The 13057-nt window shown below is 49.6% G+C and overlaps 2 protein-coding genes across 3 annotated transcripts in view; both read left to right on the top strand.

Annotated features, from left to right (window-relative positions):
- Positions 1–13057, top strand: part of N4bp3 (NEDD4 binding protein 3) — a 27000-nt gene that overhangs the window by 9046 nt on the left and 4897 nt on the right. The window lies entirely within an intron of this gene.
- Rmnd5b (required for meiotic nuclear division 5 homolog B (S. cerevisiae)) overlaps positions 3897–13057 on the top strand; it is a 22587-nt gene continuing 13426 nt past the window's right edge. For both annotated transcript variants that reach the window (XM_013031009.1, XM_013031010.1), the window contains exons 1-6: positions 3897–3985; positions 8128–8301; positions 10916–11061; positions 11182–11322; positions 12103–12203; positions 12377–12543. In XM_013031009.1, coding sequence (XP_012886463.1) covers positions 8163–8301; positions 10916–11061; positions 11182–11322; positions 12103–12203; positions 12377–12543 — 694 coding nt within the window. In that variant the 5' untranslated portion in view covers positions 3897–3985; positions 8128–8162. The remainder of the gene's footprint in view (positions 3986–8127; positions 8302–10915; positions 11062–11181; positions 11323–12102; positions 12204–12376; positions 12544–13057) is intronic.

The following is a 13057-nucleotide window of genomic DNA, read 5'->3' as shown; positions in this document are numbered from 1 at the left end:
AGCTGGGGGTATGCATGGCCACTTGAGCGCTATGGCGCAGAAGTTGACTTGTCCCTCCTTTTCTTAGGGAGGAGACAGGGGTGTGTGAGTTGTCTGCTTTGTTTATGGCTGTGTGCGTGGCTGGGATGTGTAGACAAGTGCTTGTGGGTGGTGGGTGTGTCTAAGGGGGTGTGTTTGGGACTCCAGGGTTGGAGGCTAAAAAGACTGCTTCCTGTCCCTCCCTCTGCTCTATCTCTTCCCAACAGCCCCACACCTGAGTAAGACCCACACTTGGATAGATCCTGTGTCTCCGGAAGATCCCACCTAGCCCTCGACCTGGTCAGAGGGAGGGTAAAGGGAAGTGTCTGCCTTCACAAGCCAGTTCCCACCAACCTTGCTCCCCATTCCCATTCATGGGCCCCTTCAAGTCCTAGACCCTCAGACATTCTCCTAAACTGAAGCCAGGTGCTGGCCTGAAGCCTACATCACTCACCACAGCCAGGAGCTGGTCAGGCTGGGTGCCCACGTGCCTCCTAGTGGCTGGGGCCCACCTTTTGGTATAGCAGCTCTTCAGAACAGCTCCCCACCCAGCAATTAGGGAGCTGGGCCGGCCAGTACAGCCAGCGGGGAGTGGGTGGGCGGTACCAAAACTTGGCAGTCATGCCAGAAACCAGGGCCAGGCCCAGATGTAGAGGGGGGGAGGGAGGGCGCCTCAGAGAACCAGATCCTGGTTAGCTCATCTGTGCTGGGCAAACCAGTTCCTTGGTCCCCTAGCAAGCTGGGTGGCTCTGGGGCCAGCTGGTCACAGGTGTCACAGTGGCTACTGTTTGTGGGAAGTGCTCCCTTCTGCTCTTAGCTTCCTTTAGGCTCCACCTTCCCATGGTCTCCTGGCTGACACACCTTGCCCCCGGGCAGGTAATTCCGTGCAGAAGTATGGCAAACCCTCAACACTGTACTGTTCTCTCTGGCTCTAATCCCTCCTGTTCCAGTCAATCTTTGGACACCTTAGCGGGTCGTGAAGCCTCCAAGGTTCCTGACAGTGGTGCCCCCTTGTGGTGTCAGTGACCTAAGCAGGCCTTCAGCTCTCCAGCCCTCATCTATCCATTTTGCTATCATGGCTTGAACAGGAGAAGCAGGAATGGGGAGAGGCCAGGCATTGCTTTGTAGCCACTGGAGCACTGGGGTCTTGGGCAGGTCCTGAGGCAGGGAAGGCTGCTGTGGCTCACTTGGGCAGGGCCTTGGTGCACCCTGCCTCTCCCAAGAAGCTCCCCGAACTCGCCTTTCCATCCCCCACTCTGCCTGCAGCCCCCTACGTCTCTTTCTACCGCTACTGTAATTGTTCCTTTGCCTCTGCCTCCCCTGAGCTGTAGGCCTCACCAAGTCAAGGGCTGTGTCCTTGCCTGTTCTGGCTTCAGTCCCAAAGGCACTGGGGGAAATAGACATGAGGCTCACCAGACCCCCTCTCTCCAATTAGGATGATTGCAAAGTGAGTGGGCAGGAAAGGGGCTGACATGCTAGGTCTATGCCAAGTGTGGGGTCTCCAGAGCCAGTGAGTGGCCCTCTCTGCATGGAAATGTACTGAGGGTCTCCCCAGCCAGATGTTCTCTGGTGAGAAGTCATGGTGGTCAACTTCCCCTGGGCCCCTCTGTTCTTATGCTACTGACTTAGAGTGGAAGAGGAAGAGGATCGCACATCCCCACTAGTGTAGACTATTCCAGATGGTGGTCAGGGCCAAGCAGGAGATGATAAGAAGAATCTAGAAGAACTGAGAGACACTGACATGGAGACAAGTCAGCAGGACACGGGGAAGAAGGAGGAGCTCCTGTGGATCGTAAGAAACTTTTTTTCCCTCCTCACAGGGCTCATGCTTGTGATCCTAGCTACTCAGGAGGCTGAGATCTGAGGATTGAGCTTTGAAGCCAGTCCAGGCAGGAAAATCTTTTGAGACTCTTATGGCCAATTAACCAAGCAAAAAGCACGAAGTGGAACTCTGGCTCAAATGGTTGAGTGCCAGCCGTCAGTGAAAAAGATAAGGGACAATACCCAGGTCAAGCTCCAGCGCCTTCACACACACACACACACACACACACACACACACACACACAATCCCAGTGCGCAGAGAATGACTAAAGCAAGCATGGGATCAAACTGAGGTTGACAGTGAAAAGTGGAGTTCAAGGATAGTCACTTAGTGAGGAGACAGAAGATAAAGGTGAACTGGCCTAAAGTTTGGGTTCCAGGGGCTTTGCTCACATCGCTTGGCAGTGAGGCAGAACAGGGCTCTGGAGAGGAAGTGGGGAAGCCTGGGGCGCTTTCTTAAGCTTGTGAGGTCCTGTCAGCTCCTGCTGGATCCAGTAAGGATCCTTCAACTCTTCGCCCCCACAGCTTCCTTTACAGCTGTGGCAGCCAGGCCACCCAGGTGCAGGCCAGGCATCTGCAGGATGCTCTCAGGACTCCCATCAGGCTCTGCGTCGCCCTCTTCCTCTTCCCTGCCAGGTGTCATAACGTTTTTTTTTTTTGAGCCGGATTTCCTTTTTCCTCTGAGGAGGAGGTGGTTCAGCATGGTTGTGCACCTACTGTGTTTCAGCTTTGAAGACAAAAGCCCTCTCTGCAAAGGAGCTTTTTATGCTAAACACAGGGGAAGCAGAATTAGGGGCTAGAAGACTGAATCAACAAATAAACACATCATTTCTCATGGAGGCTGTAAAGAAAACAAAGCTGGATTGAGCAAGTGCCACAAAGAAAATAAGATTGTGCAAGGGCAGGGGAAGCCGGGCAGAAGTGGGGTGGAGGCGGTGTGAAAGTTTCCAAGGTGGGGGGCAGTTAGAAAGGCCTGGGGTGAGATTGAAAACAAGAGAAAGCCACAGCAAGTCCGCAAAATAGACTTCTTTTGGGGGTTGTTTCTTGTCTGTCTTTGAAGTCTGGAGGGGCTAGGGGTTTCTCTTATCTCTTTTCTCTAAGATACAGAGAGGCTGCAAAGACCTCACACCTATAATCCTAGCCATTCAGGAGATTGAGATCTGGAGACTGCCGTTCAAAGCCGGCCTAGGCAGGAAAGTCTGTAAGAGTCTTATCTCCAATAAATTACTCACATAAAGCCAGAAGTGGCGCGGTGGCTCTAGAGTGCTAGACTTGAGCAAAAAGAGGCTCAGGGACAGTGCCCAGGCCCTGAGTTCAAGCCCAGGACTGGCCAAAAAAAAAAAAAAAAAAAGCAAAAGGTTAGGGAGAACTGGGGGCCCAGAGACCTGAATTCAAGCCTCAGTACCAGGGGGAAAAAGAAGAGGCTGGATCCTAAATGCACTCGTTTCTTATATAACTCCTTTCAGGAGTTATATATCTGCTTCTATGGAGTGTAGCAGGGCAGGGGCTGCCCTTCCTAACCCTGCTCCACTCCTGCAGGACCTAATTCTACAATTCAATATATAGTAGGTAGAATTAAGGTTTGGATTTAGGGGTTCCACAAGAACTTTGAAGCATTTACATAGAGGGGAAAGCCTCAATGTAGTGCTGTTTAGGATTTTTCAAGTTACAATTTTTTATTTTTATTTTTCGGTGCTGGGGATACCAGGGCCTTGCCCTACCACTGAGGTAGTCTAAATTTGAATAAGAAGGGAAAATTGTGACTAGGAGACTCCAGCCAGGTGACTGAGAAGAAGAGCCAAAGGTTCAGTCTGACTGATTCCCGCCGACTGCCAGGCTCTGGGCGGGGCCACAGCGATTGGTCCACTAGGCGCCACGAGGGCGTGGCCATGGAGAGAGAAGGCGGGACTTTGCTGTTTGTCCCGCCCCTTTGGGCGACTCCAATTGGCGCCTGGGGGAAGCCGACGGCCACCCCTCTAGGAAACCGAGAATGGACGAGTCCGGCTGTAAGGCGCAACCGCTGCTTCTTCCGCTTCCGATGACAGCAGCGCCGGAAGTCGGGCAGGGCTGCGGGGCCCAAGTGAGAGCCGGCGGGCTCCGCTGTGCCAGGAGGTGCGGGCCGAGGGCAGGGCGGCCCGAGGCGAAGGTGAGGGCGGCGGCTGCAGTGGGGTGCGGGCAGTGTGGCTGGTCTCCAGGCCCGGGCCTTCCCCAGAAGCCCCCGGTCCGTCCTGGGGCTTGTTCCCTTTGCAATCGTGGGCCCCGTCCCGGGAACGGCCCCCCCCCCCCACGGGTCGTCGGGCCCGGCCCCGCCCTCCAGAAGCTGCCTGGGCCGGTGCTGTCCCAGCCGAGGGCCCCTGGACTGGGTCGAGTTGGGGCTCCCAGCCGAGCATTTGAGCTGGTACTTTGGAAGGATGAGTCCGAGTGGGACATTTCATGTGCACGTTAATGCAGGAGGGGGGCTGTGACTGGGGCACGTGGTGGACAAAGCAAGATTGGACACTTCAGATCCGAATGCACCATCTAGGGAAGAATCTGGACCCTATGACAGGGTGACTGGGTTGAGGGTAGGGCAGCATTAGAGACTGTGGCGTACAGGAGCTTCTATGCAAAAATGGCATTTGTCATATTTAATTGGAAGGAGCCAGTCATCGGAAGAGATGAGGAAATCGGTGTTCAGGCTGAGGGCAAAGGCAATGCAAAGGCCCTGAGGCCAAGTAAACCCCGACTGGGCAAGAAACAGAAGGCCAATGTGATTGGAGTATGGCAAGAAAGTGGGGGGGGGGACATTGTGGTGAGAGATGAGGTTGGAGAGATGGGGTTTGTTTGCATAGACTTACTGACCATAGAAAGAAGTGTGTGTGTTCGAAATACAATGACAGGTGGGAAGGTGGCTCAGTGGTAGAGTGCTTGCCATCTGTGCATGAGGCTCTGAGTTTGATTCCTCAGCACCACATAAGCAGAAAAAGCCATAAGTGGCACTATGGCTCAAGTGGTAGAGCGCTAGCCTGGAGTTGAAGAGCTGAGGGACAGCGCCCAGGCCCAGAGTTCAGGCCCCATGACTGAAAGAAAAAAAAAAAAAGAAATACAATGACATCTAATATTTTTTGGTCACGTAATGATACATTGAGAATGGATAGAGGTGGAGGACTGCCAAAGCATCAGAATTAGGTCAGTGTGCCGGGTGCCAGTGGCTCATTCCTGTAATCCTAACCACTGAGGAGGTTGAGATATGATGATCTGGGTTTGAAGCCAACTAAGGCAGATACATCTGAGAGACTTATTTCTAATTAATTAGGAAAAAGCCAGAACTGCAGATGTGGCTCAGGTGGTAGAGAACCAGCCTTATTGAAAAAGCCAAGGGCAATAAAAAGTCCCGAGTTTAAGCCCCAGTGTCAGTACCAAAAACAAAACACAAAAACTGGAGGGGGAGAGAGAAAATGAACACACAGAATTAGGTCACTGATGGCTGTCATTTTTGTGTCAGGTGATAGGGACATCTTCCCTGATTTACATAGCTTCCCTTCTTGCTACCTCAGGAGCACTCTTTCAGGTTGAAGATTTGAGAGGAACCCCTTGTTCATATCTTGATGTTGTGTTTCTTCTTGCTCACCCCAGCAGCATTTTGAGTCCAGGCCAAAAAAAAAAAAAATCTGCATGTGCTTTCTGAGTTCTTCAGGTCAGCCAGACCCTGGACTGGGGAAGAGGACACCCAGTCTCCTGGCCTTGAGCAGTTCATGAGCCTATGGGGGAGCCCTGGGTACAGACTGTCACTGTGCAGCAAAGCAGAGGGCCCAGTGTGTGTGGAGCCCTGGGGACAGGTTTGCAAGGCAAAAAGGCTTCGTGGGGAGCTGATGATTTCGCTGCCGCTCATGTTCTGGGTGCACAGAATAGAAGGGCAGAAGACACCCTGAGCATCAGCAGGCTTTGTACAGAGGAAGTGAGTGTGGTTGCACAGGGCTTATGTGGCAAGCAAGGCGTGGTAGTATTGAACAAAGGGTGACAGGGTCTGGTGTGTGCTCAGGAGGGATCATCCTGGTGGATGGTTTCTATTTGTGGGAGGCATTGCAGAAACTTAGGACCAATCAGCAGCATGTGTATTAATCATGAGTCCGTCAGGGTCAGTGTACTCGGGCATCCTTGTGTCTGGAGAAGGTGATGAACCCATTCGGATAGGACAGCTCGGTCTGAATGGATTGAATAAATAGCTTGTTTATAATATATGGCCTCCTATAATATATATCATATGTATGATGTCATATATGTTATAACTTATATACAGATACATAGTATATTTACTATCTATACACATAGGATATATCATATATATATATATATCCTATATAAATATAGGATATATATATATCCTATATATCCTATATATATCCTATATATAGGATATATATATATATAGGATATATATATATCCTATATATATGTATATATGTGTGTATCTATATGTATGTATAGTGTGTGTGTGTGTGTGTGTGTGTGTGTATGCTGGTACTGGGGCTTGAACTCAGCCACAGATATTTGCTGCTTTCTTCTCTGATGAGGTTGTGGGCTGTTGGGCTGGGTTAGTGCCGTGAGGTATAGTGCTTAGAGCAGGCACTATAGTATAAGTATAGGTATAGTGCTTAGGCCCAGGCCACCCTCTTCCTGCTCCTCCACTCCCAACTGCAGGACCGTGGACCACCTAGTTACTCCTTGCGGTCTCATTTTTTTTCAGCTGCAGAATGGGTCAAATAGCCATACCCACCTCATAGTGTTTTTCTTTTTTTTAAAATAACTTTTAATGTTTTTTTATTCCCTTTTATTAGTTGTATTTATTGTTTATGCATCACTAAGAAATTGAACCCAGGGCCTCATGCATGCTAGCCAATCTCTCTACACCTAAGTCACAATCCCTGCCGTGTTTTTTGTGACTTAAGTTGAATAATGAGTTAATGCATGTGAAGTCATTAGACCCATGCCTGGCACATAAGCGGTCCTTATAAAATGCTGCCACTTAATAAATAATAGCAATGATGATCATATCTGCATTGTACTTTATAACCTAACTTCTGGAATTGAAACCCTTGGGTATAGCAACTTAATAAAAAAAAAAAAAGTAAATATTGAAAAAGTATTTCAGACAGGAGTTCCTGGTAAATTTCACCCATAATGGCTCCCATCCAGTTACAGTGTGTCCTTAGGGGGCTGGCGTGTGTAGATAACATGATACCAAATTGTACAGTGTGTCACAGCATCAGCTGTAAGGACATGAGGCATCACAGTGCCACTTTCCTGTCACTTGTCCCTTGTCTGGAAAGCAAACAGTGGCTGTGCCAAGATGGGGAAGGCAGGACTGGCGGTGCTGGTGCAGATGGAGAAGATCTCCAGGGACATCCTGCATCTAGGATTCTCCTTGAGAGACTGGCTGGGGATGTACAACACCTGCTCATTTCAACTGCTACCAGGATTGTGCCTTCACGTGGAAGGCTGATCTGAAAGGGGAGGCAGGGGCTGGTGAGGGAGAGGAGAAGGGAAGGGCCTCAGAAAAAGGAATGAGGAGAAAAAGTTGTGTTACAGCCAGGGAGACAGGCCCTCAGACTGGAAAGAGTACAATGAGAGCAGAGGGAGCCACATGAGGGCAGGCTAGGGCTTGCTGCCTGGAACCTTGGAGCTGATGGGCAAGTGCCAGGGCAGGGGGCTGGGAGAGCACAGTCCAGACACAGGACGCCCATCTGTGGACAAGGCTGAGGCTGGAGAGGTGGCCAGGCCCCTCAGCTTATTCCCTAAGCTGTGTTTCTAAATACCAGCCATTGTAGGACTGTCACTGTGGTACATGAAAAACGAATTCTACTAATTGAAGATGTGCAAACACACCGCTGTGACTGTATGTGTTCAGTGTATGGTTGTCATTAGTTATGTGGCCCTGGGGGGTCCTGTTTTCTTCTGGTTAGAAAGAGAGCCAGACAAAAGTAACAGGACAGAGTTGCAAATAGTCATTTTCTCATCATGATATAAACATGTCCTGGCCTAGCCTGCATCCTTAAACACCCCATTGAGGTTAGAGGGAAGCTGTGGACAGATAACACTGTGGCAAGCAAATCTGTGTATCGATAGGCTGTGGGGAAGGTGAGAGGGATTGAAATAAATGGGAGTACGCTAGGGAAGAGGTGACACTGTTCAAGAAGAAATGTACTCATTACTTATGTAACTAATCCCTCTATATATACATCACCTTTACAATAACAATTAAAAAAAAGAAAGAAATGGGAGCCCCCTCACGATGCCACCTGTCCACAGGGGCTTGACACAACTCACCTCCAGCCGAGGCCACCATGGAGCAGTGCGCGTGTGTGGAGAGAGAGCTGGACAAGGTCCTGCAGAAGTTCCTCAGCTACGGACAGCACTGTGAGCAGAGCCTGGAGGAGCTGCTGCACTATGTGGGTCAGCTACGTGCTGAGCTGGCCAGTGCAGGTGAGTGCTCTCCCCCCCCCCCCCCCAAGTCCCCACCAGTCTCCCTGTGGACAGGGAGAGCCAGGGCTGCTTAGGGCGGGGTCTCAGAATGATGGCACATGATTCGTAGGCCTCCTTGAAGGGGGCAGTATCACCTCTTTCCAAAAAGCCTGAAGAAATTAGTAGTCTATGTGGAATCATTTCTGTTTCTGTTTTGTTTTAAATTTGCTTTTTTTTTCTTTTTTAAATGATTCTGGGGAATCAAGTCCAGGACCTCAGACATGCTACCACTGAGCTCCTACTTTCCTTTTTTTTGTTGTTGTTGGCTGTGGGGCTTGAACTCTGGGCCTAGGCACTGTCCCTGAACTTTTCTGTGCTTAAGGCTAACACACTATCACTTGAGCCACCGTGCCATGTCTGACTTTTTCTGTTTATGTGGTACTGAGGAATCAAACTCAGGGCTTCACTGTATGCTAGGCAAGCACTCTACCAGTCAGCCACCTTCACAGCCCCTACTTTCCTATTTTTAACTCTTAAGATTCTTTAAGGTAATTTCAAATTTATGAGCAAGTTTCAAGAGTCCTTGAAGGAAGTCATACAAGCCGGGCACAGTGGTACATACCTTTATATTCTAGTTTACCTGTAATCTCAGCACTCTGGCTGAGGGGAATTGCTGGTAGGATTGCTGGTATGAGGCCAGCTGGACTGTGTAGTGAGACTGTCACCAAAAACCCGAAGGATGGGGCTGTAGCACAGTGGTAGATCATTTGCCTTGCACACATGATTGTCAGCACTGCAAAAACTACACAAAACTCATATATACCTTTCACTGGTCTACCACCTATGCTGGCATGTTTGCTTTGTCATTCTCTTAAGTATTTTCATTATTTACCATTTGAAAGTAAATTGCAGCTATCTTATTCCTTTGTCCCTAAACCTTCAGTGTTATTTCTGAAGATCAAGCACATTCTCTTACATAAATACAGTATAATAAAACAAAAACATTAATGGATACAATATCACCTAATGACTATGGGTCGATTTTGCCATCGTCCCAGAAATTTTCACCAAACGTTTACATTTTCTTAGTCTTGTTTAGGATCTAGTCCAAGGTCATCTGCTGCATTTATCTATGTGATTATTTGTTTCTTTAGACAGAGTTTCCTTGTGTAGCTCAGTCTGGTCTTGAACTCCTGATCCGTCTACCTGAGTCCTAAGTGCTGGAATCACAGGCCTGGGTACCACATCCTGCACTGCGGTTTATTTTAATGTCCATCTTGTCTTAGATTTGACCATAAGGAACCACTGATCCCTGGGTTTTATTTTGGTCATTCAACTTTTTTTTTTTTTTTTTGATTGGTTGTGGGGCTTGAACTCTGGGACTAGGTGCTGCCCCTGAGCTCTTTTTACACAAGACTGGTACTCTGCCACTTTGAGCCATAGTTCCACTTTTGCTTTCAGGGTGATTCATTGGAGATAAGATATAGATAAGATATAAATTTTCTTGCTGGGACTGGCTTCAAACTGTGATATTCAGATCTCAGCCTCCTGAGTAGCTAGGATGACCGGTTGTGAGCACCAGTGCCCAGCATCAACTTATGTTTTGAAAGTGTACAACTCAGATTTATTTGTGGTATTATCAAATCATGATTACTGTCTAATTTCGGAACTTTTTTTTTTTAATTTTTGTCGGTTGTGGGACCTGAACTCTGGGCCTGGGCTCTGTCCCTCTTCTCTTCAGCTCAAGGCTAGCGCTCTATTACTTGAGCCACAGTACCACTTCCCGCTTTTTCTGCTTATGTGGTGCTGAGGAATTGAACCCAGGGCCTCGTGCATGCAAGGCAAGCGCTCTACCACTGAGCCACCTTCCCACCCCCTACTTGCCTTCTTTGTCTATGCACTTACCTCTTCTGGATTCTTCCTATAAATAATCACAGTACATGGCCTTAGCTTCTGGCTTTTTTTTATTAGCATGGTGTTTTGCCGTTGGCTTGTTTTTACCATGCTGTGGATTGAACCCAGAGTCTGGCGCATGCGAGGCAAAAGCTGTATCACTGCTCAACATCCCCAGCCCAGAATCGTGCTTTCCGGGCCTGTCCCATTATAGCACGTTTCAGTACTTCATGCCTTTTATGGCTGAATCTTATCTGTCACATGAGTGAATGAACATTTGAGTTGTTTCTATCTTTTGGTTATTGTGAATGATGCTAAGAATGTTTAGGTACAGTCTTCTGTGTGGGTATATTAGTTTTCATTTGTCTCAGAATAGAATTACTGGGTTCTATGTAAAGTAGGTTTAACTTGAAGTTAAACCTATAGAATTCTATGTAGGAATATAGTAAATGAATAAATGATATATACGGCCCATAGTAAGTACCCAGTTATCTTCACTCATAGTCTATGATTTTACAGATGAGGAAATGAAGTCACTAAGAGACTGACTTGGCCAGTTCCAAGTCATGGATTTAAAAAAGGGGCAGGACCTGACGTAGTAGCTAGGTATTTCCCTGTGGCATCCAGGGTGCTTTCTGGGCTGTCAGGCTGGTGTTAGGAGAGGATCCAGAGACCTTGTCTGCTATAGAAGCAGGTGCTCAGCCACCTCTGTATCCAGACTCAGCCCACTCTTTCTCTGCAGCTCTCCAGGGGACCCCTCTCTCTGCCACCCTCTCCCTGGTGATGTCTCAATGCTGCCGGAAGATCAAAGACACTGTCCAGAAACTGGCTTCAGACCACAAGGATATTCATAGCAGCGTGTCCCGAGTGGGCAAAGCCATTGACAGGGTGAGCTCATGGGCGGCTCCAGACCTGAGGGTGGGAACCCCCTGACTTGAGTGTGTACTGGGCCTAGCAGGAGAGTAAGGGAGAACACCCAAGTCACAGCTCCCTGTCTCTCCTCGTCAGAACTTTGACTCTGAGATTTGCGGTGTAGTCTCAGACGCCGTGTGGGACTCGCGGGAGAAGCAGCAGCAGATCCTGCAAATGGCCATCGTGGAGCACTTATACCAGCAGGGTATGCTCAGCGTGGCAGAGGAGCTGTGCCAGGTATGTGCGCCAGGCAGGCCAGGACTGTGTGTCCTGCTTCCTACCCAACCACTTTCTAATGCCAATCTCTTCGCACCCCCCCCCTTTTTTTTTTTTGCTAATCCTGGGCTTGAACTCAGGGCCTGGGCACTGTCCCTGCGCTTCTTTTACTCAAGGCTGGCCCTCTACCACTTGAGTCACAAGCACAACTTCCAGCCTTTTCTGTTGATGTGTTATTGAGGAATCGAACCCAGGGCTTCCTGCATGCTAGGCAAGGACTCTACCACTAAGCCACCTTCCCAGCCACTTTCTGCCATTTTTGAATACACTTATTTTAGAAAGGCAATCAGTCCCCCTGCCCATAAAATGCAAAGTAGCTCTAAAAATACGTGTGACAAAAAGCGAAGTTAGCGATTTCCAGAGTGAGATGCTGGCCAGCATGCTGAGCCAAGCTTGATATTAATGAAGTGACGAAGTAGCGCTGGTGAAGCGCTAGAGACACTGGCAGCGAAAGTAAAGGAGGCTTTGCCTTTGTTGAACAAGAACCGAAAAGGCCGTCCAGTGCCAAGCCCAGGGCTGTCCAGTACCCCACGGGTGTAGGTTCTGCTGTCTGCACTGTGGGACCCGTTGGGGGCATTCCCAGATATCAGCTGGTGTCCCAGAGTGGATCTGAGGGCAGAGGGGCCCAGGCCATAGCAGGGAGGGAATCTCAGCCAATCTGCTTTCCTCTCCCCAACCAGTCTTCGGCCGATGACTTTTTATTGTGGGCCTAACAGAGTCTGGGAAACCCTCTTTCAACAGGAATCAACGCTGAATGTGGACTTGGATTTCAAGCAGCCCTTCCTAGAACTGAACCGAATCTTGGAAGCTCTTCATGAACAGGACCTGGGGCCAGCCCTGGAGTAAGGAGCCAGCCGTGGGGCCGGCAGCTGCTCCCCACCCACCCTCCCAGGGCCCAGGGCCCGCCCCTAGGCTTCCAGCCCTGGCACAGGGCCTTGCACAGGCTTTTGGCACCTTCCCTGGGAGAGGGCCCTCCACCACCCCCGCACCCTGCTCAGCTGGCCCTTTCTTCCAGATGGGCCGTCTCCCACAGGCAGCGCCTGCTGGAGCTCAACAGCTCCCTGGAGTTCAAGCTGCGGCGGCTGCACTTCATCCGCCTCCTGGCCGGTGGCCCCGAGAAGCAGCTGGAGGCCCTCAGCTATGCCCGGCACTTCCAGCCCTTTGCTCGGCTGCACCAGCGGGGTGAGTGTGTGTGTGTGCTGCCCAGTGTCAGCCCTGTCTACATGCAACCCTGGTCCCCATGCCCACACGAGGCGCTGTTACTCAAGTTATCTTAGGTGGCTCGCTCAGCCCTTTGCCTCCAGGGTGAGGTTGAAACCAAAACGCTTTAGTGCTAGCATGGTAGTATGTGCTTGTAATCCCTAGTACTTGGGAGGTTGAGGCAGGAGGATCACAATATGAGGCCTGTCTGGACAACGTAAGCAAGACTTGATTCAAAAACAAAGGAACCCTTCGGTCTCTTTTTATTCTTTTTTTTTTTTTTGTGAGACTGAGACTGAGACTTGAACTCGGTACCTGATGCTTTCTTTGCTTATTGGCTGTCACTGTACCAACTGAGTTATTATACCTTCAACTCCAACTCCAAGGTTCTCAATCTACCTTTGCCAAACTTTTTTTTTTGTTGTTGATTGTGGGGCTTGAACTCTGGGCCTGGGCGCTGTCCCTCAGCTCTTCAGCTCAAGGCTAGCGCTCTACC

The sequence above is a fragment of the Dipodomys ordii genome, unplaced genomic scaffold (assembly GCF_000151885.1).
Source record: "Dipodomys ordii isolate 6190 unplaced genomic scaffold, Dord_2.0 Scaffold135, whole genome shotgun sequence".
NCBI classification, from domain to species: Eukaryota; Metazoa; Chordata; class Mammalia; order Rodentia; family Heteromyidae; genus Dipodomys; species Dipodomys ordii.
Note: the sequence above shows the minus strand (reverse complement) of the source record. Positions and strands in the feature narration are given on the sequence as shown.